We start from the raw sequence: 27,764 nt of genomic DNA, 5'->3' as shown, positions 1-27,764 counted from the left end.
AGGTTGCATTAAATTAATACTCTCCACCCACAACTAGGTCAATCTTATAATTGCATTGAAAAAAGCTTTATATGATAAATAAACGGCAAATGTTCATCTTATCGGGTATTGTTTTTATTTCAATAACTAAATTGCGTTAAAATAATTTCCAAGCTTTTAGATCGACAGAGATCACTATTTTTTAAAGTTTAGTTTCTAGGTTCGAGATTATTATTGTTTAGATGGTTGTCATGTCGGCAATAGCATGCAAGTGGAAACAGTTTCAGGCGGCGGAGGGAGGTTCCAATTCAATGATTACTGTTAAATTATGGACAAAATAAGGAATATGGATGAAACAAATTAATGTGATATAAATCCCTTGTCGAAAAGAGTATACTTGACTACGTTAAAGGATCTGTAACTGTTGTGAAAACGGGCACCTGTTCCGACGTTTCTCTTTTATCTTACCGCCTGTGTTTGTTTTGTGACTGTAAACTATGAAGGCTTATTTGAAAGGTGCCGATGGAAACTTATTTCCACTGTCACCAAAAGTGACAACTATAGGTCGTGAAGGATGTGATGTGACGATACAGGTGAATAAAATTGTGTATTTTGGAGTATGAATATCGAGAAGAAATGAATTTATTAATTAATGTCAATTATGTTAATTTTGTATACTAAATGGCTAGGCCTATTATTATTCAAAGTAAAGAATCAATTTTGTGATTGCTTACTTAGATACATACATCATTGTTATGATTTGTTTGTCATATAATCAATAAATCAATCAATATTTATTTCTTTTACATAATTTCCTATTTTATATGGAATTTCTTCATAAAAAATAGGTTTTCGAAATGAATCTAAAAATACATAGAATTTATTGTCAATAATCATTTATAATATATTTTAATAAATTGTTCCAATGCCAATTAATATAATTGACAAGAAAATACACACAAGACATTTCTATGGAATACAATTACAGTTTATTAATGGAGGCCAAATTATTCTGCCTCGAAAATCAGTATTCACTGCTAATATTCATTTTTTACTATTTTTTTGTTCGATTTTGCTCAGATTTTAGATAACAAAAAATATACTAGAAAATTAATATGAGTGGTGAAACTGAAATATTGACTTTCGAGGTAGAATAATTCAGTATAAAGACTGAAGAAAAAGACTACAGGAATTTACGCCTAATTGAATGGTCGCTAAGTAATAAATAGTATTCATTTCCATAGAATGATGTGTACTCTGATTTAATGAGCTTATTTTGTTTCTCTGTTGGGGGTTGGATGGCTGGATGGTTAGCAAGTGCTCACTGTATCATAAGGTCTGTCACTGAGTCAGCTGGCGTGATTTCAGTTTCCTAGTTGTATGTGACAAGGAGTAGGGTCGGGTCGTTTGTCCAACCTCAAGGGTTTTTCCCGGGTCCCCCAGTTCCTCCTTCAACTGCTAAAGACCCTAAACGCAAGCGAATTATTGAAATAAAATTGAACCATGTGTCACTCATGAAATGACCTAATTTGTGTTGAGTGGATGTTAAATTCTCTCTCTCTCTCTCTCTCTCTCTCTCTCTGTATAACTACATGTAGGTTTGGAAAGTCAATAATCCTACTGCTTTAATTCTTTATTTTAGATTCCTGGAGTGGATTATCAGCATGCTGTCATAGAATATTATCAAGAAGAAGATTGTTTTGTTTTACAAGATTTAAATACCGTTCAAGGAAGTTATGTTAATGATGTGCGTGTTCAGAATGCAGCTGTGCGTTTGGCACCTGCAGACATTATCCAATTTGGATCTAATGGTGCCATCTATGAACTATTTATAGAAAATCCACCACCCGTTAGTATTTTATTTTAATTAATCCTAAGCCTTTTGGCCTACCTACATGTATGTATGTATGTATGTATGTCAGAGTGTGTTTTGTGGATAGGAATTTTTGCAAGTTCTTATTAATTATCAACAAAGTTCCTCAGGATTTCTCAGTGGGATTTCTCCTTGTCATTGATGCAGGACCTGGCAAGAACAGGGTCTAGTTGTTCGGATGGAACGAAAACTGAGTTCCAGTGTATATGTTGGCGTTCACAGTTGGAATTTTATAGAGAGCCAGCGCAAACTCTGTTGTCCAGGAAACATTTCACTCATAGCACAATTATGGTGAATGCCCATTGTTCTTAGCCTGATTAGTGCAAAAGAGTAGGACATTAAACTCTATTTCTGGATACAGGGGGTGCACTTTAGATCACTGGAAATAGCAATTCCGGGCTTCTAGTTTTCAAAATTAGAAATAGGGTTTAACGTCCTACTGTTCTGGACTGACTGGGCTAATGAAGACGGGCATACACCATACAGTGTGCTAGAAGGGAAGGTTTGCCCAGACAGCGGCAGTATGGCCTATTTTATATCCAATTCCTACTACCAAGGGTCCTTGTACGAGCTCGCCAATGTGTACTCTGAACCCCTGTTTTTCATCCAATCTGATCGACTATACACTGTCTCTTGCCAGGCCCTCCATCCTGTACCACTGACAAGGGGGGTACCATGCGGTAAAAAGCCTGATGAAATTTTCTCGTCCAACATCAGGATCCAGTATGGAATATCCAGGCCTTAGAGCCATTGTCTTATTCACTAACCCACTGCGGCTTCCTCTCTATTAGACATGAAATATTGTGGTTGAGATTTAAATTAATTTTTTTTAGTGTCGTGTCCAGTTTCTTTTCTTGAAATTATAGGGTCAAGAATCCTTTATACAATTATTTCTTAAATACATATAGTGGTTAAAAATGTTTTTGTAAGCCTTTAAAAATAAGAAAGTTTTAATCATTTTTTTTAAAATGAACTACCGGTACTGATGTCAACATTTTAATATTAAAAAGTAATTGATTACATGAAAGAACGTGCCCTATATATAGCTAAGGTTTTCTATCTGGAGTACATGTATATAAATTTAAAAGTTCAGACAAACACATTGGTGCTTTATTATGAAGGCATTTGAAAGTAGAAAGTGACGATATTAAGGTCAAGGTTTGTCTATATCATCAGAGGTATCAAAAACATCAGGAATTAATACAAGAATTGGTAATATCAACATGAATAACTTCATCTAGAAATGATTTGTTGGTAAACTATACATAGATGTATATCTGCCAATACAATTGTATTTATTTTCATAGTAGTTGTCACATCATTTGCAAATTTTACCATTTTAGAAGTCATTATTTGAATTCTATTCAGTTATTGGAATTAGTTTAAATGATCAATTTTGGGCTGTTTTTAATTTAAAGTTACAATTTCATATTTTCTAAGAAAGTCAAAACATTATTATTTCTATGTCTTTTGCTCAATAGGTTGTCAACTTACTATTATACAATCATAGGTGTCATTCTCACACTTAAAACTCATTTACACCGGAAATAATAACACAATTACATGTACCGCCCAATTACCTCCCTTGTTTTCTATTCTCCACCATGGAGTAGTTATCTTCAAACGTTTGAATTTGAAGAGGAAGATGATATTTTTGCCAATTTCTCAACTGGCAATAGTGAATTATAGGATTATTCTTTAACAAGGTATGACTGTTTATAGATACCATCTATTTTAAGGCTTTATTTTAATACATTTTTAAAAATATAATTTAAAAATATGAAATTGCAACTTTAATGTATTTCCAGATACTGGAAATCTTTCAAATCTATATATTTTCTTTAAAGAGATTCTCTTGGTTATTTTTCAACTGCGCTTATTTCTCAATTGATTATTTTTATTATTAATTAAATTAGATTGAACTGATATTAGTATATAATTCATAGTAGACAAAAAACAGGTCAAATTCGTTTAGATTTAAATGACATCAACTAATGAACAATAATAAATAGCTTTGAACAGCTTAGAAACTAAGCAAATTTGAATTATTCTGTTAGCACTATCTGAATATGCATCATCATTATTCAAATGCATTTAAACTTAATACTGTCTTTTAATGATCCCTGTGAATTTTTTAAAGATACATTATATGGGATTTAGATAAAGATCTAATCATTCTTGCTATAAAAGTTCCAAAATGGGTAATGAAAAATGAATATATTAAAAATTTCATTCAAATTACTTTATTCTGGTTGAAGTTGTGATTGATTTAAGATGTAGCATAGATTGTTTATTATCTTAGCAACGGTACTTGACAATCGAGTCAAAAGTCTTGATTATTCATTTTATCATTAAATCTCGGCCATCCGATGATCTAGAGAATTGATTATAGGCTGGACATGTGAATAAATGTCTAAATAATAATCTATGTAAGGTTTAAAGTTGGAAAAACGACCTGCACTAATACAGACTTAGCTTTTACATAATGCATCTTTAATGATCTCTTGAACCTCTGAATTCTTTAAATCTCTGACTCAAGCATTTCTCTTAAATATATAAATTGAAAGCTTTTGATTACAATACACCTGTTCAGGTGTGTTGAACCGTTCGTTCGTAAGAATGGACTAACATATTGTCACATTACCATAGTGTTGTAACTAAAAGGATTGTACAAAACATCGCATTTAGTACCACCCCATAATGCTTCTATTGTTAAGGCTAGTCAATAATCTTATTCACTATATAATAACAGAGACTAGTAACTAATGAAAGTTGTATTGTTGTAGACATGTCTGTGTGATATTACAATTCTTGGGAAGATTTTTTTCGTTATAGTGATCGTTATATTTCTCCATTCATAGCTGGAATTGAATGGTTTATTGTATTATGAATGAAAACTAAGTAATTTAGGTTTAGTCAGGTCTCAGTCTCAGAAGGCTTATCATTCATTCAATTCACATTGGCCGAAAAAGTTCATTAGGATTTTCCCATGTGGTTTCCCCGTGTTAGTGGTGCAGGACGGAGGGCCTGACAGGGACAACTGTCTAGTCGTTCGGATGGGACGAACAATAAAGGACCCATGTATGCATTGGCATGCATGTAAAAGATCCCTTGGCTGTTGGAATTCAATATACATGTATAGCACACTGTTCATTAGCCCAGTTTAGGAGCAGAACAATAGGACGTTAAACTCCATTTCATTTCATTCGATTCATTTACATGTCAAGTTGCTGATCGTCTTTTATTCTTTCTTTTTCTTCAAATGTTTTGAAAGAAACGAAATTAAAAACAATTGAATTGCTGATCATCATTTGAGAGATTTTGAGCTAATGAAGACGGGCATATGCCATACAGTGTGCTATAACTATGAGTGAAATATTCTTATATCGAATTCCAACTGCCAAGGGATCTTTTATGTGCATGCCAATGTGTACACGGGACCTCGGTTTTTCATCCCATCCAAAAGACTATACATTGTCCCTTGCCAGGCCCTCCATCCTGCATCACCGACAAGAGGGAACAATGCCGGAAAATCCTGATGAACTTTTTTGGCCAACGCGGAGATCGAACTCGGGACCTCCCGATTAGCGACCCAACGCCTTACTTAGCCACCGTGGCTCCACAGACGATATTCAGGACATTGTGTTTGGTAAAACCTTTTGATTGGCCTCTTTTTAATATAATTTAATCCAAGCCAGGAGATGATCAACTCTTGATATTTAAATTAAATTGTTTTCTTTTTTTAATTCAATTTCCAAATAATCTTATAAATATCTTCTTTTCTTGTGCATATTTTGTTAAAGCCTTTGCCTACAAACACAGACTGTCTTCCCATTGACAATGTACATGTAGATTGAAGATTGAAGATTTAAATATTTGATTCTGGAACAGAATAAGATAGATTAAAGTTGATCTTTATATAAGATTATTGAATAATTAATAAGGTAGTAGAGAGATTAACAGATAGGGCGTAGTTACATGATTGATTAAAATATATACCGTTCAATCAATGGATAAAACATTCACCTTCATTGGTGCAGGGCGGAGTTTGTGGCAAGTCACAGTATCTTGTCTTTTGGATAGGACAAAAAAACTGAGGTGCATGTAAAAGAACCCTAGGCATACTTGTATAATCTTCATTGATGGGCCTATTTTTTGATCTACCACCTAGCAACCTAGGAAATATTGTTCACCTCTTCTCTCTGTTTTTAATTTACCACCTAGAAACCAGGAAATTTCACCCCTTTGTTCGAGACTTGCATTTAATGGTACTATATTTCATTTGTCAGTGAATAAATAGTTGAAAATTAAAAAAAAGGGTATTAATATGAATATATATATATATACATGTAACTACTTGTGTAGAAGCGTTATCTTTCAATGAGTTTAAGTAGAAATATTATTATCAATACATAAAAATCAAAATAAAATGGGTTTTAACGTCCTACTTTTTTTCTCCATCTTTGCTAATAAAGACATGCATACGTATACACCATACAGTGTGCTATGAAGGAAATTTTTCCTGGATAGTGGCACTATGCCCCAACTACTCTTGTATTGAATTCTAACTGCCAAGGGTTCTTTTAAGTGGAGTCCTATGTGTACACTGGACCTCAGTTTTTCATCCCATCCTAACCACTATGCATTGTCCCTCGCTGGAAAATCTAGGCCCACACTGGCTAGTGAGCCATAATGTAAAATCACAATACATGCATATCATCATGGCCATTTACAGCATCTGAAAATTCCCACTTTTTCACAAATATTAATTTGAAAACCCCACTTCTTAAATTTGATAGCAAACAAGATAATGTCTGGTTACATTTAACCATGTTATAGAGAGATAAATAAGGTATACTATATATAACAAATCTTAAACTGTTCTAATTTCTAAATTAATTTGCATATTCAGCAATAACTATTAAAGGCTGATTAATAACAGCCATTATGGTGATCACATGGCTAAGTGGGTAAGACGCTGGCTCGCTAGCCTGGAGGTTGGGTGTTCGATCCCTGCATTGGTCGAGAAAGTTCATCTAGATTTTCCGGCGTGGTTTCCCCCTTGTCAGTGATGCAGGATGGAGGGCCTGACACGGACAGCTGTCTAGTCGTTCGGATGAGACGAAAAACCGAGGTTCCGTGTACATATTGGAGTGCACTTAAAAGATCCCTTGGCAGTTGGAATTCGATATAAGAGTAGGCCGTAGCGCCGCTGCCCAGGCAAAATTTCCCTCATAGCACACTGTATGGCGTATGCCCGTCTTCATTAGCCCAGTTTAGGAGCAGAACAGTAGGACGTTAAACCCCATTTCGTTTCATTTCAACAGCCATTATTCCTACTGGTATAAACTTGTTGTCCTTTGAATTAGATATTTATATGAATGAAAAATGATTATGCAGTATCTATGTACATATACTCAACATATACAGTTAATGCACTTATTGCATATAGAGATATAGTGTAATATATATAGATATAATACATGTATTTGGATTAGGATTAGTAACCAATATAAACATAGACATGTAGATATACAGGTCAATAACAGGAGATCATATATGGACATGCAATATACAGGTACATGTATATTCATAAATGTCAAATAGATTGTCCAGAGAGAGAGTTAAATTTTTAGCATGAGAGTGAAAGAAAAATGGAGATTAAGGCCCACTTGACTCAAACTAGAGAGAGAGAAAGGTTGAATAAAATTTTAGCATGAGAGAGAATGAATGAGAGACAAATGGGGTTCAAGGTCACAAACTTATTTGAGAAATATTTGCTAAAGTGATTGTGCTTTTTATAGTGCCATGAGCAGGGCTATATGAAGAATTAGCGCGATATAGATAGACTTATTGTTATTATTATTATTAAACTGTCATTTCGGTACTAACATGGTACAATTTTTATTTTAACGATGGCTCAGTGACTAAGGCGGTGGCTTTCTGAAGGACATTGAGTTTACTCTCTGTGCTGGCAGAGAACGATTTTGCAGCATGGTGCAGACTGTAGGGCCTGGCATTGAGCAACATCTAGTTCTTGTGTTCAAGTTGTAATGCACGTAAAATTTGAATTCAATTGCTGTCTGGGAAACATTTCTCTCGAAGCACACTGCAGGTGCAGAAAAGTAGGACCTTATTTATACCCCCATTTCATTTTTGGTATTTTTCTTTTAGGTTGTTTATCCTCCAGTACAGCAAAGACCAGCGTGGAATCAACCATTACGGGTAATGGGGGATTCACCATCTAATCACGATCAAACACAATCTAACCAAGGTTTACCATACATAACCACTACAGTCACTGCCTTACCCCCTTCAGGTATGTGGGTTCATCAAAACCCATCAGGCCCAATTCCACACCCACCTTTAAGATCACGACCATTGAGTGCAGGGTCAGCAAGAAGAGGCAGCTTTGATGGTCGTCTGCCACCTAATGGTCAGGTTGTATCCAGCATAACGCAAAGATCAGGTAAACAAAAGTTTAATTTGTTTTTTCGTCTGCTCAACTCACTTTTCACTCAAATTTTAACTCACATTGGGGAGTTGGATGGCAGAATGTTTAGCACGTCATTAAGTCAACTTGCGTGGTTTTGATTCCCCGGTTGTATGTGACAAGGAGTAGGGTCGCCTGTCCAACCTCGTGGGTTTTCTCCGGGTCCTCCAGTTTCCTCCCACTGCTAAAGACCCCTATGCACAAACAAATTATTGAAATAAAATTTAACCATGAGTTAGTCCGAAATGACCTAGTTTGTGTTGAGTGGACATTAAACCCCATTTCTCTCTCTCTCTCTGTAGATACATGTACAAGGGCAAACTTGGACATAAGGCACCTGTCACAACCATTCATCACACATAATGTTTGATACATATATTTCAGGTAACTGGACAACACCTCGTAATGGCACCAACCAGAATAATTCACCAGATTTTATGTCCATGATGCAGGATAAGGTAGATAACAAAATCAAATGTTTTATAAATTTGAAGGACATTCAAGATACTAGATAATGTAAAGGCAATTTGCTGAAAATTTCAGTCAAATTGATCCACTATGAACCGAGAACTAAGCGGTTGAAATTTCCGCCTAGCCTCGATCATCATTACTATAGTCAGTACGAAAAACAGCATAGTCTTGATTATCCATTTAATCGTTAAATGGTGAAGGAAAGTTATGCAGTAAATCGGCTCATAATCCACTAAAGATCCCAGGCTAGTGATGCCATCTAGAGTTGATTATGGTCTAAATAGGTTAATTAATGTCTAATTAATAATTTAGATAACATTTCAGACCCAAAGAAAGACCTGCAATAGACATATTTAGCTCTTGCATAATGTATGTTTAATGGTTAGCAGATTTGTCTCAAATTGTGAATAAAATCATATTTGCACTCCTGTAGTGTAACTGTATAGTCAAATCCACAGCCAATCAAAATTATGTTTTTAACAACCAGTGCATATCTCCAAAGCACCAATGTCGTTAATGTTTTTTTCTTTGATAACAGTGACTGATGATATTTAAATAAATGGTTCAATTTCCTCACCTAATTATGTTCGAAATCAATACGTTTTAAATCTCATTTTATTTTTTTTCTTATTCGCCTTCTTCAGGAACAGAAACTGCTACAGCTAACGGAAGAAATAGGTCGATTACGGGGCGTCGAGATGGATTCCTTCCGCAAGGATCAGCTCGTCCAAAAACTACAGCAAGAAAACTCTGAATTAGTTAACAGAGTTCATTATGAAAGTAACAGGGTAGGTGGTGAAGCCGATCTCTCACAAAAATTATCTTCACTAGAGAATGATGTCACTAGTAAAAAAACGGAAATAGCCATCTTGAAAGAACAGGTTGGTTCACGTCACCATATTTTCATTTTATTTTGTTTTATTTTTTCCCCTCTTTTATTTTGAACTGTTAATAATGCATTGAAATTGCTCACCAAATTTATTTTTTGATGTCTGGTTATGGCATGATGCATGATTTTGAACCCAGTGGCTTTATTTACGAAAATGTATAGGCCTACTAAAATATTTTACTAGAATGTATCCTTTTCATTCGTTGAGAATTAAAATCGTAGTAAAAAATTTGATCTGAAAAGGCTACATCCATTAAATATTTTAGTTTGAGATTTTGTGAATAAAGCTGCAGGCAGGGTTCAGCAGCATGACGAAATAAACACCACCAGCTTCACAACAAGGGAGCTAACTCTATTATACAGGTTTTTTCAGTTAGAAGTTAACATATCTATTTTTTGCAACTGGAATGTATTTGAATGCATGTCAATCTGGTTATGTATCATGACTAGTTACATTCATAACTATTACTTGTTACTAGTAGCCATGATTATGGTTTTTATTGAAAGGATGTGACACTGCTGTCAGAGCAAGGGGGAATAACTCTGACCAGCCTCACTTTTTATGATCACTTTTGCTTCCCCTTCACAAATCACAACCTGTTGTTTTTTTAGATTTCAAAACTAAAGTATGAATCGTCCGAAAATCCCAACAAGGTTCGACAAGATTTGGCCGATAAAGTCAAAGAGTTAAATAGCACTCGTAACGAGATGGAAAGAATACGGAAAGATAAAAATATCACATCTGGATTAGTGACCCAGATGCAGCGAGACATGTCTTCTAAGGTATGTTGACAAATCCATTTCAGCAAGTCAGTTGGTTCTGACAGTCTAGATGTTATGTTAATAATGGGCTATTAAATTCTTTAATTTGAATCGCAAACTGTTTTATTTTCTTCCTCTATTTTAAACCAACAGAACTTCTTTGATTAGGTGAAACGAAGATGATATGCTATGTAGAAAAGCTTGAAATGCTTAATTTGAAAAAAATTAAACAAAAGACGTGTTTGGAACAAAAATCAACAGTAGAAAGCAAGTCATTATATTTGATCAATCTTTTTTTATATTTTTTCCTGATCAAAGAGGTTATTTCACTATAACATATTTGGGGGTGTCTATTTTAGTGTGGGTTGGGGAGGTCAAGTTAGACACCAATTAGGTCAGGGTGGGCGATCTTGTCTGTCTCTCTAACTAAGAATTCCCTATATGGAAATTGAAATGAAATGAAATGGGGTTTAACGTCCTACTGTTCTGCTCCTATGCTGGGCTAATGAAGACGGGCATACGCCATACAGTGTGCTATGAGGGAAATTTTGCCAGGGCAGCGGCACTATCGCTTACTCTTATATCGAATTCCAACTGCCAAGGGATCTTTTACGTGCATTCCAATGTATACACGGGACCTCGGTTTTTTGTCTCATCCGAAGGACTAGACAACTGTCCTTGTCAGGCCCTCCGTCAAGGGGGAACCACGCCGGAAAATCTGGATGAACTTCCCTATATGGAAATGACCTCTCCAATCTGCCTGAAGATACACGACACCATCATTTTTAGTTTTTAAAAGCTTATCTTTGTAGTACATGTAAATAACAAATTTGTTGAAGATGCATTATGCAAGAGCTAAATCTTCCTATTGCAGATCTTTCTTTAGGCCTTAGATGTTATATAAATTATTAGACATTTGTTAACTTGCCAAGAACATAATCAACTCTCAATGCCATCGGATGCTCTAGATTTTCAACGGATTTAAACACAATTTGCGGTTAATGGTGTAATTAAAATCTGAGACTTTGTTTACTATCGTAACAACGGTAGCAATGACAGACGAGACTCTGCTATTTTCCAAACAGCCCTAACATTGCTCAGAATGAAGTAATTTTACTGAAATTTTTAAGATACAATGTATTCCCTTTTCATTATCTAATTTTTAACTATTATAGTGAAAGCTAAATCTTACATAATGCATCTTTAACTTGTATTTTGCCGTGTAGACTTTAATTTAAAGATATATTCTTGAATTTCAAAATTTCATTAGAATCTTTAGTAAAGTTAATATTCAAGACAGGTGTAGGATGATGTGCCTGATAAGAAACAGTGGCTAGTCATTCGAATGGAATGAAAACCAAGGTCCTGTGAACACTTCAGTGTGCACGTAAAGGAACCCTACACAATTGGAATTCAGAATAAGAGTAGACCATAGTGCCGCTATCCGGGCAAAATTTCCCTTATGGCACACTCACATGGAGTATGCCTGTCTTATTAGTCTGGATGGAGTAAAAAAAAGTAGGACGTTAAACCCCATTTCATTTCATTAATATTTAAAATAGTAAAATAACATTTTTTGATATTATTATTTAGTACGATGAAAACGATTGGGTGAGTCATTAGAACTACCGTTCTCTATCTCTTGTGTGTTTTAGATCAAGACACTGCATGCCTCATTCTTGTTTTCTTTTAAAAAAAATCCAACAATATTATTTCACGTACAAAATCCTGTGTAGTTGAGAAATGGTCAATGAACACAAGTCAGTCACCAGTTAGAAAAGTCTGTGTATGTTAGAACATAATTATAGTATAGGCAATTGTATTGTTTAGAAATATTGAATGAATGTAAGTCTGTCACCAATTAGAAAAGTCTGTTTATGATAGAACAAAATTATAGTATAGGCATTAGTATGGTAATGTAAAATACCCCCTCGGAGAAATATTCAGTGAATAAATGTCTCTGTCACCAGTCAGAAGTATCTAGTTATCATGTAGATAACCTACATGTACAGTAGATAGTGATGAATATTCTGACAATAACAAAATATATATGTGCCCTTCTTATAAAGAAAATCGGTGTCGAGTGGACGTTAAACCCCATTTCTCTCTCTGTAAAGAAAATCAGGGAGTCGTAGATAGAGTTGAATATTCAGAGTTTATTAACTTATCTGTCCTTGGTCCAAGTAAATGTCTTATAAGATTGAAATTTATTGAGTGCTCTTAAAGTAGGTACTGAGTAGGTTATGCTTGCTATGTCTTCCGATCACATAGAAAAATTATCTTGGTTAAAATTCGTCTGAATTAATTTTTAAATTAATTGTTACAAAAGCGAGAGGTGTCGTTTTAGACCAGGAATTGGGCCCCAAGCACTATTCATCCTGTTACTTTTGTTTTCTTTGGGAGGGGGCGGTGACAATGCTATTTGATAAAAATTTAAAAGCTCTGTCAATTCAAGTATGATTTACATGAAACTCATACTTGTTTCTATTGATATCAGATTCGACAGAGTATAAAATGGAATATCAAAGCCATCAGATATCTAGTTTAAGAGCATGTGTCAAAATTTTATTTTCAAAACTTATAACTCAGAAAATACTAGAATTTTGATAGAAACAAGATCGTGGTTGTCTCCCTTTCAGTCTGTTGCACTTCAACTCATATTAGCTTAGTGTGATACATGTATATAGGTTTAGTCTAATATAAACACGTTTGAATATCACAAATATATATATTATAATGATATTTTATCAAACACATTTAAATATCACAAATGTATCTTGTATATAAAGAAAGCATTAGCAAATTATTTAGCATGAAATATAACATTTATATTGCATAAACAGACATAGTAGTATCCTTTTGGGTTATGAAGTCCTATATTGTATGAGATTATGGAAATTCTTTAATAAAATTAAATGTTAATTCTATCAATTCTTGCATATCTAGATGATAGAACTTTATAAACTTAATAATAATAATAATTTGAGCAACATCTAGGTAATCTTAAGTCTTGGAATGTGTTGACTTCCAGAATATTCTGATCTAAGTAATGTTGACTGTGATATATCTAAGTGATCTTGCCTCTGTGATATATCTAAGTAATCTTGACTCTTGTAACATGTGATCTAAGTAATTTGGCTAACGTGATCTAGGTAATCTTGACTCTTGGAATATGATGCTCAAAGTAATCTTGGCTCTGCGATATGTGATCTAAGTAATCTAGACTCTTGTGATATGTGATCTAAGTAATCTCTACTCTTGGAAGATTCTGATCTAAGTAATCTTGGCCCTTGGAAGATTCTGATCTAAGTAATCTTGACTGGGAATATTCTGATCTAAATAATGTTGACCCTTGGAATATGAGATCTAAGTAATCTTGATTCTGGGAATTTTCTGATCTAAGTAATCTTGACTCTTGGAATATGTTATCTAAGTAATCTTGGCCCTTGGAATATGGGATCTAAGTAATCTTGGCCCTTGGAATATGGGATCTAAGTAATCTTGGCCCTTGGAATATGGGATCTAAGTAATCTTGGCCCTTGGAATATGGGATCTAAGTAATCTTGGCCCTTGGAATATGGGATCTAAGTAATCTTGGCCCTTGGAATATGGGATCTAAGTAATCTTGACCCTTGGAATATGGGATCTAAGTAATCTTGAATCTTGGAATATTGGAATTTAAATAGAGCTCTGCATGTCAGTCTGAACATTTTCCTGTCAAAAACTGAAATATCTTGATTCCTCGCTCAGGGCTTTTTTCTTGTTCCTTTCTCAGAATACTAACTCGAGGACCAGTTTCACGAAGCTCACAAATGACTTACGAACATGATTTTTAAGTGGCATTTAGTATTTGAGAAACATTTTTTATGGGAAACACTGATTTATTATATACATGTAAGCACATTTCGATAATTGTCCTTTTATCCTTATCAAGCACAATGACATTTGGTAAACTTTGGTATTATTGTGCTTGATACTTATAGAAAAGTCGTGCTTATATATATCTGTATATAATAAACCAGTGATTGTTTTCCCATATAAATTGTGCTCTGTTTATTGAACATTTTACTGTACAACTATATTGAACTACTGTTTGAGTAAGTTTATGTAGGTTTCGTGAAATGGGCTCAGGTTCTTGACATGTAAACTATTTCTGTGTATAACTTTAATAAACTGTGCACTATATTTCATATCGTCCTAATACTATGTTCTGTTCAAACTGCTGACTGTCATTTGAAGTATTTTAAATCCCTTGCAGACTACGGTATTGTAAAACTAAATTTCCAAAATGAATATCTGTTCAAAAACAGTTCATTTCCCCATTAGTATTTACAAAGATATGATAAATTGAAAATTTGGTATCCCGTTCAGATGACATGAACAAGCCAGCCCCAGCTATAATAAGTGTTTGGTAAATTCTTTTGGTGAGACTGTTTCAATTCTGATTGAATCCAAGCTAGGATATTTTGGTTTGTTTTTTTTATTACGTGTAAATTGGGGAGTTGGAAGGCTGAATGGTTAGTATGTGTGCACTGTATCATAAGGTCTGTCAATGAGTCAACTGGTTTCGATTCCCCAGTTGTACGTGACAAGGAGTAGGGTCGCCTGTCCAACCTCGTGAGTTTTCTTGGGTCCTCCGGTTTCCTCCCACTGCTATAGACCACTACTCACAAGCGAATTATTGAAATAAAATTGAACCATACGTTAGTCTCAAAATGACCTAGTTTGTGTCGGGTCCTCTGGTTTCCTCCCTTTGCTAAAGACCCTTGCGCATAAGCTAATTATTGAAATAAAATTGAACCATATGTTAGTCTAGAAATGACCTAGTTTGTGTTGAGTGGACAGTGACACCCTCTCTCTCTCTCTCTCTCTCTCTCTCTCTCTTAAATGTAATATAATTAATGTGAGTACATTTTAGGGTGGATTAAACTGTAAAAAAAAATTAAGCTACTTTCGGAAAAATGCAAATGACGGTCAGTAGCTTTTAATACACTGTATATAGCACATATTTTTCTTGTATTTTGTATGTTATCTGAACTTTGCAGGATTCGTCTTTAAGTAAGTTAAGTCGAGAATTAGAAATGGTGAAAAAAGAACTACGCGAACGAGATATCCAACTAACAGCAGCTAATAATAAGGTTTGTTGTTATTAACTTCACGGTGTTTGACTTAATTGCACTTTTTTCATCTAATGTTAATATTTTTAATACTGCTCTGGACTGTCAGTGTTACTAAACTATGGCTTAAACCAGGGTTACCCAACATTCTCAGTCTGAGGAGCACAAAGCTTAAAGGGACAATAACACTCTTGCTGGCTTGACAGCTCCAGAAAATAAAAGATAGCCTTATTCTAAGTACTAGATGTGTTCGTGTCCTACCTGTTGTGTAAATTATCCATTAAATCCTATTTTACTTTTCCCACCAAAGGGTTCAAAAATATTTTTAAATCCAAGTCACATTTGAAAAGCTTTACGTCAGGCTTTTCAAATCATTTAGTTGAATTTTTCCAATTTTTTAAATTAGGTGTGTTAAGATGAAATTTGTATCATCAATTAATTGGAATATTGTAAAATAGTACAATTTGTTGACCAGAATAAAGATTGGGACATATTATTCAGTTACAACAAGAGTGGTATTGAGCCTTTAACTCAGGAGAGTTGAATAGACAAATACAGACACCTATAATTTGTATAATAAATATTTAATGATTATTTAGATATATAATACATATGTATATTTAATGATCTCCGATGGATTGGTGTTTACCAGTAATTGACTTAAAATATAAGAAACAAATGTTAAAATCTTACCATATAGTCACTGTAGAATATACTCAATATTATTGAATGTGATATCAGACAATCTGATTAAAACACAGATCCTATTTTGTTTCGTTTTTATAGTTCAGAATTCCTCGTTTTACTTGTCTTTACTACACTAGGATCTGGAAGAGTTGTTATCATTGACGTGTTCTGAATTGTGTGAGGGATTTGCCAATGAAACGGTCTGTTACGGCGAGCTTTAGGCATGTTTTGCACGGAACTGTGGGTAATCCACTAGTAACATTAATGCTGATTGGTTAATCAAATATCTGACTTCATAGGCTCATTTTCCGCTCGTATGACCTCTAACACGACCTATCACAACAACCGGTTAGATCTTCATGTAGTGTAGGCCATCGAAAGTATAAAAAAACGAAACAGAATATAGATCTGTATTTTAATCAGATTGTGATATCAGATATACCATAAGAGAGCAGACGGTTGAGTGGTTTAGATCATAAGAACTGTCATTGAGTCAAGTGGCATCATTTCAATCCCAAGCTTCCAAAACTTGGTGTGTTTTCTCTGGGCCTCAGTGATTTATTAAAATATAATTGTACCATATATTAGTCCTAAAATGACCTACTTCGTGTCAAGTGGACATCAACCCCATTTCTCTATCTTTATTTTGTAATAATAACTCTATAAAAATAAATTAAGCATGAAATGATTGTTTTAGATAACTAAACTAAAAGAGAATTATGCTGCGTCTGCTCTAGCTGACAGTAAACAAACAGCAGAAGCTAATAATGCTAGAGATCGAGAACTCATGAGTTTGAGACAGGTATGTACAAGATGACATTAAATTACATTGTTTTTAAGACATTTCTGAAAGTTTTCAGCTATAAACTACAGCATGTACAAAGTAAAGCAGCAAGGATCCTTTGAGAGACAGAATCACCCATGTACTTAGGTCACTTCACAGACTTCTAGTTCCCTGTCTTCATTAGCCCGGTTGTAGCAGAACAGTATTATGTTTAACCCCATTTCATTTCATTTCATTTCTGACTTCTAGTTCAGACACAAATTGACTTCAAATTGATGTCTCTTATATGTCAATGTGTGTACTGTGTAGTGCCATCTTATATGAGAGAACTTGTGGTACCTTGCATGCTATCAAAGAATCTATGATCAAGTACTAAGAACAACCTTGTCCCAAAATAGAAACTCAGCTCCTATGGTGGAGTTGCCAATTTGTGGAACTTGCTACCTGAAAAACTTAGATCCTCTCCATCATTAGACTTCTAAGTTGCTTATAACCTGTATTTTATTTATTAGAAATTTAAAACAGCTGAGAATAAAGTAACAGAGTTGCAAGACTTAGTGACCTCAGTCCGGGGTGAACTGGATAAATCTAAGCAATCCGTGTTCGAAGAAAGAGACATTAATCGTAAGCTTCAAGCTGAACTTGATACATCAAAGTCTCAGTTCCTTGACATGCAGAGAACTGAACGTGTAGTAAGAGTTGATCTAGAGCAGGCAACAAAAAGGGTGAGTTATTTCAAAATCCTCGACATCTTGAGATGGTTGCAGGACAATATGAGATTATGACATATGAGATAGCATATCTAAATACATAATAATGCTTTAAATTATAGGGGTGCCACGGTGGCTAGGTGGTTAAGACGCTGGCTTGCTAGCCTGGAGGTCGGGTGTTCGATCCCTGCACTGGCCGAGAAACTTCATCCTGATTTTCCGATGTGGTTTCCCCTTGTCAGTGGTGCAGAACGGAGGGCCTGTCAAGGACAGCTGTCTAGTCCTTCGGATGATACGAAAAAACTGAGGTTCCGTGTATACATTAGAATTCGATATAAGAGTAGGCGATAGTGCCGCTGCCCGGGCAAAATTTCCCTCATAGCACACTGTAAGGCGTATGCCCGTCTTCATTAGCCTAGTATAGGAGCAGAACAGTAGGACGTTAAACCCCATTTCATTTCATTTAAATTATAGTGTAACTGTGTGTGAGCTGCTGTGATTTTACTGGAGACGAAATGCATCTACTTTCGATCTATTTTTTCAAGACAAAAAGATGCTTAGGGAATCAGGAATATGAATAAAACACACAGATCATAGGCATACAGGACTATTTGATTTACTGGCTGTCATTGTGTCAAGTGGCGTGGTTTTGATTCCCCGCTTGTACGTGACAAGGTGTAGGGTCGTCTGTCCAACCTGGTGGGTTTTCTCCAGGTCCTCAGTTTTTCTCCCACTGCTAAAGACCCCTATGCACAAGCAAATTATTGAAATAAAATTGAACCATATGTTAGTTCCGAAATGACCAAGTTTGTGTATAGTGGACGTTAAACCCCATTTCTCTCTCTCTCCCTATTTAATTTTCGGAATGGGGGCTGGCAAGATAAAACGTCTAGTCATTTGGTTGGGACCAAAACCGAGAGTACATGTATACCATGGGCAGCATGTGAAAGATCCGCTGACTGTTCGAACTGAAAAAAAAGGCCTTGCGCCCCTGTCATTTCAAATTTCCTTGGACGTTTTCATTAGCCCTGTTGCCGTTCAAGCCATTGGAACTAATTTTATTGGATGTGAGTGGTTTTTCTTGTTGTTATCTCTTTTGGTCGCTCTTTTTACAGTTGGAGCGATTTAGAAATCGAATTATTCAAGTTGCTTATGGTTCATCAGGATTACCTGCCCCTGAAACAGAACTGACAGACGACGATTTGATTGACACTTTGAAACAGCTGATTGAAGAACGAGGTAAATTAAAGAACCACATAACTAAACTTGAAACTGACATGGAAGAAGTGAAAACTCAAAATAATGAGATGAAGACAAACTGTGATCAACTTAAAGAATTAATGCAAGCGAGTGTGGTAAGTACACATGCTTAAACATAAATTATGGGAGAGCTAAATCTGCCTATTGCAGGTCTTTCTTTAGGCCTGAAATGTTATATAAATTATTAATTAGACATTTATTAACATGAAATGACCATAATCAACTCTCGATTCCATTCTATGTGTTCGATTTTCATTGGATTTGAATCCGATCTGCTTTTCAACGCTTATTGATGATTAATCGCAAAAATGGATAATCGAGACTTTGTTAATTATCATGACAGCAGTAACAATGACAATCAAGGCTACAGTGATTTTAAAATAAGGTTTTTCTCGGTTGAACTTTTCAGCATATTCCCTTTACATTATCTAGTTGTTAACTATTATAGGGAGAACTGCCAGCTCTTTATCTAATCTTCCATAATATATCCTTAAGTCTCTCTACTCATGCTATTAGTGAGAAGTTTTTGTCCGTCATACTGATGAATATTCTTGTTTGCTTTTGCTCCTGTTTGCTAAATCATGTGCGCGCTGCATCATAAAGCCTGTCATTGAGTCAACTGGCGTGGTTTCGAATCCCCAGTTGTACGTGACAAGGAGTAGGGTCGCCTGCCCAACCTCATTGGTTTTCTCCGGGTCCTCCGGTTTCCTCCCACTGCTAAAGACCCCTATGCGCAAGCGAATTATTGAAATAAAATTAAACCATATGTTAGTCCCGAAATGACCTAGTTTGTGTCGAGTGGACGTTAAACCCCATTTCTCTCTCTCTCTGTTTGCTAAATATGTACACCTTATTCATTAATTTTGAGTGTTTTCCGAAATTCTACCCTGATTACCATCCTTTTTATTGTGAATTGTTTTTATCCATGCACTTGTTTCGATATTTGTTGTTTATTGCTTACAATGTCTGTGTAGTTTGTGTCTTGTCCTCAAGTTTGTTAACAAGTGCGTAGGTCGTTATATAACGTCCTGGACAACTGCCACTCACTGTGGGAATTCCTCCACGATCGCAGCATGTGTAGGATGTTATATTATGTCCTGGACAACTGCCACTCCCTGTGTGTAGGGCGTAATATTACGCCTTGGAGGTATTTTCCCCAACCTATTCTTAGAACATAGTACACAGTTCTTCGTCACTTCGTCAAATTAATTACACAATAGGGAGTAGTTAACGTTTTAAAAACGCCACTCTTAACGGGTTAAACCGCTTTTATTTATTTCGTAATATTTTCTCCATATTTATTTTTGTAGCTACGATTAAGTGAGAGAGGTTTAAAATGTGAATATGTTGATCAAGAAATAGAAATTGTTAAATCTTTAACTACTGATGATACGTTTACTTGGATGAGAGATATCATGGCCGAGGTTCTAGGAGTCACATCGTCATGGGAACACAGTATTGAATGTGCCTTAGAGACCAGTGGCTTTAACGTCAAATTATCAAATGAAGGTAGGACTTGTCGTTTGCTTGATAATGACTAGAGAAGCCTAGAAGAAACGTGGGCTAAGTAACAAGCAGTAATTGTATTCCATAGAAGTGTGACCTGTATATCCCAGTTCAATTACTAAATGCCATTGAAACAATTTGTTTAACCCCAATGGGTCATGCCATTGTGTTTTCACTTAAATATCCTGCGCTAAATAAAATTAAATGACGGATATTGAATTTGGTTCCATCCTTCCATTCCAATTTTTTTTCTCCACAATTACAAGTTTCTCAAAACTGATCGGAACCATGCAATTTGATTCACTGTTAGAGTTAATTACGCATGGGCACATGTCATTTTGCCTGGAAGATAACTTTCTGTACATGCCCAAATCTAGCTGGAGCTAAGGCAGCTAAGATAAGCTACCTTTTAAGAAAAGTTTTCTTTTTAAACTGGTTTATTTTCCAGACTTGTATTTTTGAACGACAAAGTTAAGCTGGTTGATACATCGCCAGTATATTTTAAACCAGTTTAACCCAAGTGTTTAAACAACCTGTTAATGTTTCAGGTCCAGATAAACATATACTTCAGTTAAATGATAAACTGAAATCAACTATAGAAGATAAAGACAGATTACAAGCACAAGTTACAGATGCTGAAAATATCTACAAAGAAGAATTACAACAGAAACTTGATGCTTTAACAAAAGAATTAAATGACAAACTAACAGACGCAGTAGAAAAAGCCAGATTAGAAGGTATGTTTTTATAAATTTTAAAGACCTCTACCCTTAAGCGAATTATTGAAACAAAATTGTATCATGTTAGTCCTGAAATGACCTTGTTTGTGTTGATTTTTTATGAATTTTACGAACGAGAAAAAAGAGTAACTGGGTTAACGTCTACTTGACACAAACTGTCAATTTGGGACTAACATATAGTAAAATTTTATTTCAATAATTCTCTGTCGTCGAAGGAAACTGAAGGACCGTGAGAAAACCCACAACTTTAGTCCTTGTCATTTCAGTCACAAGCTTCTTGACTCAATGACAAGCCTTTTGACCTAAAACATATTAACACCCCAAATCAGTTGACAGTCATAACTTTCAAAATGCTTTGATTCTTTTATATTCTGTATATTTTATAATGTTTATTTTTTATATGTTTTAGGTGAAGAAAAATTAAATGTAGCTATTGATGAAATCCGAGCAGTTGAAGCCGAAAAACGAGAAAATGTTGAAATATCAGAACGAAAAAAAATAGAAGAACTTGAAGCCTCGTTGGAACAGTTAAGAGAGGTATCATTTTAAACCACCATTATATTAGAACGGTTTAGTCCAGGGATTTCAATTCAGAATTCAGTTTTATAAATTATTATTTAAACATTTATTAATATGACAAGCCCATAAACAACTCTCTGAGCCATTGGATAGCTCTGATTTTAAGTAGATTAAAAAAAATGTTTAAAAGTTTAATGATACAATAGATAATCAAGACTCAGTCAAAATTGTCAAGTACTATTGCTACGATAATTAACAATCTACGATACATTTTGACAAAACTTCAAACACTCATCACTTTGTGCAAAATAAAGTAATTTGATATTTTTAATATATTCATTTTGCATGATCTATTTTTGAACTCTTATAGCAAGTTTAAATGATCATCTATTAAAGATACCATTCTTTCATATTTTTTTTTTTTTTAAACCAAGCTCGTATTCAAATGTTTTTTTTACATAAATTTCAGTCTTACTCTAAACAGCAAGAAGAAGGTGCCTCGAAACTAGAACAAGCCTCAACAGCCATTGACCAATATGATAAACTTAAAGATTCAGAGGCCCAACTACGAGCTGATCTGATCAAAATGGACCAACAGAAAATAGATGAGATTGCGGCCATCCGTAAAGAAATGGAAGCTCAGGAACAGCTTCATCAAGATAATTTAGTAGCTCATAGAGAACAAGTGAGCCAGCATGCGGTGACGATCTGTGCTATGGAAGAACGACTAAGTAAAGTCAGTAAATCTAATGCGGATTATCAGGATGAAATCAAGACATTAAACTGTAAAATGCAAGGTACAAAATATTGTATTGTTTACTGTGATTGTTTTCCATATAAATTGTGTTTTATTATTACTGCAGAACAAGAAGTTAAATGGAACCTTTATTGGTTGCATGATTTATTTTATCAAATATTATGGTCAAGCGTATTAAATTTAAGTTGTCATTCAAAGCTTTGTGGTGAAAATGTAAAATTCTAATGAAATGGTTCCCTGATATTTTTTTTTTACAACCAAATAAAATTACTACATTGCAATTTTTTGATAGACTTGTAAGTAGCTGATGAACGTATTTACTATAAAATGTATTCATCTTTCATTTTAGGCCACTTAAATAAAAATTATGGTTCTCAGATAATGCTGTCACATAAAAATATATGTAACTTTCATTTTATGAACAGAGTTATCTCTACCATAATGTGTCCAACCTTGTGGGTTTTCTCCGGGTCCTCCGGTTTCCTCCCACTGCTAAAGACCCCTACGCGCAAGCGATTGATTGAAATAAAATTGAGCCATATGTTAGTCCCGAAATGACCTAGTTTGTGTCGAGTGGATGTTAAACCCTATTTCTCTCTCTCTCTCTCTACCATAATGTGACAACTTTTCTACTTTTATTTTAGATTTACAAACAGAATTGACTAAAGCTCAGAGACCTACTATACCACCGAAACCCAAGGTTGTTATACAGAGAAATACTGAAGAGTTAGCTGCCCTTGAACATTTGATTTCTGTTCTCAGGTACGAGTAAAATGATTTACTTTACTCGACACATGTCACATGTGCTGTAAAAATATACGTTGGTGCTCAGCCTAAGAGTTAGTCAAGTATGTAACTGACTGGAAGCTGCTGGCAAGGAACATTGTCCTGTTGTGTGGATTGCGTGTAAAAAAAGTGAATTATTGAAATAAAGACATATGTTAGTTCTGAAATAACTCTCTCTCTCTGGGTCCTCAGATTTCCATCTACCACTTTAGACCTCTGGGCAAACAAAGTATTGAAATAAAAAGTGTACCACATGGTAGTCCTAAAATGACCAATTTTGTGTTGAGTAGACGTTAAAGTCCATTTCTCTCTCTCTCTTTCTTAGCGGGCATCCCGAAACTTTTTATAACCCAGAATTTTGAAATTATTGTGAATGCCTCAATTTTCAGGCTGGATAATTCGGAACTGAAGAAGCAGTTGTCGGCACAACAAGATGTTATTACAGGTTTACGTCGAGATTTGACTGGTGCTTCTGCTCGTCTCTCGGACATAACTGGCGAACTTTCTGAAAACCAAAAACAAGAAATGGAACAGAATCGAGAATTATTGGAGAGAAAGGGAAAAGATTTGAATGAAGCTCGTCAACAGATGGCCAAATTATCTAAAATAGTCGACAAACAGAAAGAAGAAATTAAAACGCTAGAAAAATCTCTCTTGTAAGTTGGAATTTTTTTTAGAAATTTTAACAGTTTAATCTCTGAATCTTTCAGTATTCTTAAATAAGGCCCAACATCTCTGTTGTAAGTCAGAATTTTATTAGAAAGAATTACAGTTTAATCAACGGTTCTTGCAATATTCTTAAATAAGCCCAACATCTCTGTTGAAAGTTGGAATTTTATTAGAAATTTTAGCAATTTAATTCCCGGTGCTTGCAATATTCTTAAATAAGGCCCAACCTATTGTAAGTTGGTATTTTATTAGAAATTTTAACAGTTTAGGTAGGGGTACTTTCAATATTCTTAATTAAGGCCCATAGTTTAGTTCTTAGCCTTCTATAAGGTTACTAATTGTAAACAAACAATATTTTGGTTGTCTCTATTAAAAAAATAGAGTTTTGTTGGATTCAGTAGATGACCATATTATAGTATGTTTTAACGCCATGTAAAGAATGGACATACTTGGTTTTATGCATTAATAACAATTTGCTACTTGAACAAGTTTCTGTTTTGTGAAGCCACAAATTTTGTCATAATGAAAGATATAGTGTGAGCTTATAAAAGTGTGTACTTATTCAGTGACATTTAATGTAATACATGATATATATACCATCTACATGCACAGGGTTAACAGGACTGTATATATTGATTTTAGTTGTGCCTGACGAAATTGCAGCCGCTATCTGAACTAGTGTCACACTGATCAGCAGTGAATATTCGCTAGCCCGCTACAATCACTGACAAGGATGACATCAATGCAACTTAATTATATAATGTGCCCCAAATATTAACTTTTTTCCTCTGACGAATTAAATTCTAAAACATTTTGTTGATATATTAGAAAAATAAAGACGTTTGAAGTATTTGTATGTAAAAATTATTTCCTATTTTAGCGTAAATAGGTATTAAAATGAGTTAAAGGCACCATTCTGCCCGAACCAGTAACGTCTTATGTAAACAATGCACGTACCATTGAACCAATGATTGATGCTGCGTGATGTGACATCACATATTAAAGGCAATCATCTTTTACAGAGATATTAGAAGACTTTCGTAATCCTCTGTGAAACAGATTGAACTAGTGTGTGACATTTTAAACTTTGTGCCAGACATGTACCGGTATTAAAGATATCATTAAAACCCCAGGAATTTGTGTCTGAAAATGTTTGTGACATGCTTTATTTCCAGACTTGATGATTAGATCCAATCTGTTTCACAGAGTATTCAAAAGTCTTCTAATATCTCTGTAAAAGATAACTGCCTTCAACACGTGGTTTCGAATCAACAGGTTGTATGTGACAAGTAGTAGGGTTGCCTGTTTAGCCTTGTGGGTTTCCTCCGGGTCCTCCGGTTTCCTCCCACTGCTAAAGACCCCTATGCGCAAGCGAATTGTTGAAATAAAATTAAAACCATATGTTAATCCCGAAATGACCTAGTCTGTGTCAAGTGGATGTAAACCCCATTTCTCTCTCTGTCTTTCATGTGAATTATTTGTTTTATAGACGAGAGAAAGATTTAGTACGTCAGTATAAAGATGGTATGGATGATAAGAAGAATATGATTAAAGAATACGAAGCCCGTCTCGTAGACGAACGAGAAGAACAGAAAAAACAGTTAGATCTTTTAGACCATGAGGTAAATTTAAAAATTGGGTTTAATGTATAATTTTTCTGCAGCAACCGAGCTAATGAAAATGGGCATCTGCAATACATTGCGATTTGAAGGAAATCTTGCCCAGACAGCTGCAGTGGCGTCACAACCTGCTCTTATTTTGATTTCCAACTTTCATTGCATCTTTAACATGTTGTCAGTGGAAGGGCTTTGTTGAGTTTTTTGTCCTATCCAACAACTACCTGTTTTTCCTTGCCAAAAGAGGGTTTTGGATGGCCGAATGGTTAGCACGCACGCTGTATCATACTGTCTGTCATTGAGTCAACTGGCGGGGTTTCGATTCCCCGGTTGTATGTGACAAGGAGTAGGGTGGCCTGTCCAACCTCGTGGGTTTTCTCCGGGTCCTCCGGTTTCCCCCCACTGCTAAAGACCCCTACACGCAAGCGAATTATTGGAATAGAAATTAAACCATATGTTAGTCCCGAAATGACCTAGTTTGTGTCGAGTGGACGTTAAACCCCATTTCTCTCTCTCTCTCTCTCTCTCTCCTTGCCAGAACTGCATCTTTCTCGGCTAGCACTGAGATGGAACCGGGGATTTACTGGTTGCGATTGGTTAGAAATATATTAAACATACATGTAGTGGTTTAAAATATTCAGGAGAAATAGGATCCACACTAACTAAAATGAAATGAAATAAAATGAAATGGGGTTTAACGTCCTACTGTTCTACTCCTACTGGGCTAATGAAGATTGGCATATGCCATACAGTGTGCTATGAGGGAAATTTTATCCAGACAGCGGCTCTGCGGCCTACTCTTATCTTGAATTCCAACTGCCAAGGGGTCTTCTACGTGCACGCCAAGATGTACACAGGACCTTGGTTTTTCATCCCTTCCAAACTACTAGACAGCTGTCCTTGACAGGACAGGAATGTTAGTGTATTGTGGTATAAGACAAAGAAATCTGGATACTTTGTTTCTTGCCTATTTCAGGTTTGAAAATTAATAAATTTGTAAAGCTTGTTAATATTGTTTGTCATATTGCACGTGGGACTAATTAATTGTTTGTTCCACAGGGTAAAATTACTACAGAGTTGTCAGCCCTTGGTGCTCAGTGTCGTGGCGAGAGACACGAGGCTGTAATAATGAGACAGAGAGAAGCGCTAGCTGAACTGCGAGGTCGACTTAAAATGTTAGAACACACCAGACCACCATGTAAGTTTACTTAATTTAATGTAAAAGAACTTTGTGACATATTGGGATTTACCACAGAGCCAATCGTAACTATGTTTGTGGGGTGGTTCAGCAAAAATAGCATATTAGTCATATTTTTCTTCTGCCATTACTAACCGCCTGGGTTTTGTCCGGGTCCTAGCATTACAAAGTCAATAAAACCTTTGTTGGACTTGCCACACTCACCATTTTCTGAATTATGATAACATATATAAGTAGTCTTGATAATCCAGGCCTATGATTAACTCCCTGAAAATTGTACGATTGAGATCAGCGATTTTAATAAATTGGAAGAACATTTAAAAATGTCAAGTATCGACAAGAAGATGTCCTTTGAAAGATTTAAAGCTGATTGATCTTTATTTTATTTTTAGTACCTACACATGATCAAGCTCTACAACAAGTTGTCATATTAAAGAAAGAATTAGCGGAGATGAAAGCTAATCAAGCTTTAAACGAAGATAATGTATTGAATAATCGTAGTATTTTAGATCGTGAAATCAACAAAGCTAAAGGTATGATAGCGAAGGGTACAGTTGAAGCCGATATAGAAAGAACAGCTCATGTAGAAACACAGAGTTCACTGGACAGTAGTGAACAATCAGTGAGTATCTGTTTCTTATATATATATATGAGAGGTAGAGAGAGATAATTTGGGTTTAACGTCCACTCAACACAAATGAGGTCATTTTGGGACTACCAATAATTCAATGTGCGTAGGGGTCTTTAGCTGTTGGAGGAAACTGGAGAATACCCAAGAAGTTGGGCAGGTAACCCTACTCCTTGTCACATACAAGCTGAGATTCAAAGCCATGCCACTTGACTCAATGACAGACCATATGACCTAAAGCGCACCAAATATATATGAAACATGCAATTTGTGAATTCTCTACATACTTCAGTTTTTGAAGAAGATTTGTACGCTAAGAG

General features: G+C 35.2%; 1 protein-coding gene across 2 annotated transcripts in view; it reads left to right on the top strand.

Annotated features, from left to right (window-relative positions):
* Nucleotides 1–211: 211 nt before the first annotated feature.
* LOC126827502 (forkhead-associated domain-containing protein 1) overlaps nt 212–27,764 on the top strand; it is a 37,007-nt gene continuing 9,454 nt past the window's right edge. Inside the window, exons 1-19 of one of the 2 annotated variants that reach the window (XM_050556904.2) lie at nt 212–572; nt 1,622–1,828; nt 8,027–8,321; nt 8,730–8,803; nt 9,461–9,697; nt 10,318–10,488; nt 15,513–15,605; nt 16,969–17,073; nt 17,568–17,780; nt 18,881–19,120; nt 20,336–20,534; nt 21,080–21,268; nt 21,681–21,808; nt 22,260–22,587; nt 23,192–23,309; nt 23,723–23,989; nt 25,492–25,624; nt 26,678–26,816; nt 27,209–27,438. In XM_050556904.2, coding sequence (XP_050412861.2) covers nt 477–572; nt 1,622–1,828; nt 8,027–8,321; nt 8,730–8,803; nt 9,461–9,697; nt 10,318–10,488; nt 15,513–15,605; nt 16,969–17,073; nt 17,568–17,780; nt 18,881–19,120; nt 20,336–20,534; nt 21,080–21,268; nt 21,681–21,808; nt 22,260–22,587; nt 23,192–23,309; nt 23,723–23,989; nt 25,492–25,624; nt 26,678–26,816; nt 27,209–27,438 — 3,462 coding nt within the window. In that variant the 5' untranslated portion in view covers nt 212–476. Of the gene's footprint in view, nt 573–1,621; nt 1,829–8,026; nt 8,322–8,729; nt 8,804–9,460; nt 9,698–10,317; nt 10,489–12,060; nt 12,079–15,512; nt 15,606–16,968; nt 17,074–17,567; nt 17,781–18,880; nt 19,121–20,335; nt 20,535–21,079; nt 21,269–21,680; nt 21,809–22,259; nt 22,588–23,191; nt 23,310–23,722; nt 23,990–25,491; nt 25,625–26,677; nt 26,817–27,208; nt 27,439–27,764 lie in introns of both variants that reach the window. The other variant, XM_050556905.2, reaches the window with a different exon arrangement.

Source organism: Patella vulgata, chromosome 7, assembly GCF_932274485.2.
Source record: "Patella vulgata chromosome 7, xgPatVulg1.2, whole genome shotgun sequence".
Taxonomy (NCBI): domain Eukaryota; kingdom Metazoa; phylum Mollusca; class Gastropoda; family Patellidae; genus Patella; species Patella vulgata.
This window is presented reverse-complemented; position numbering and strand designations above follow the sequence as displayed.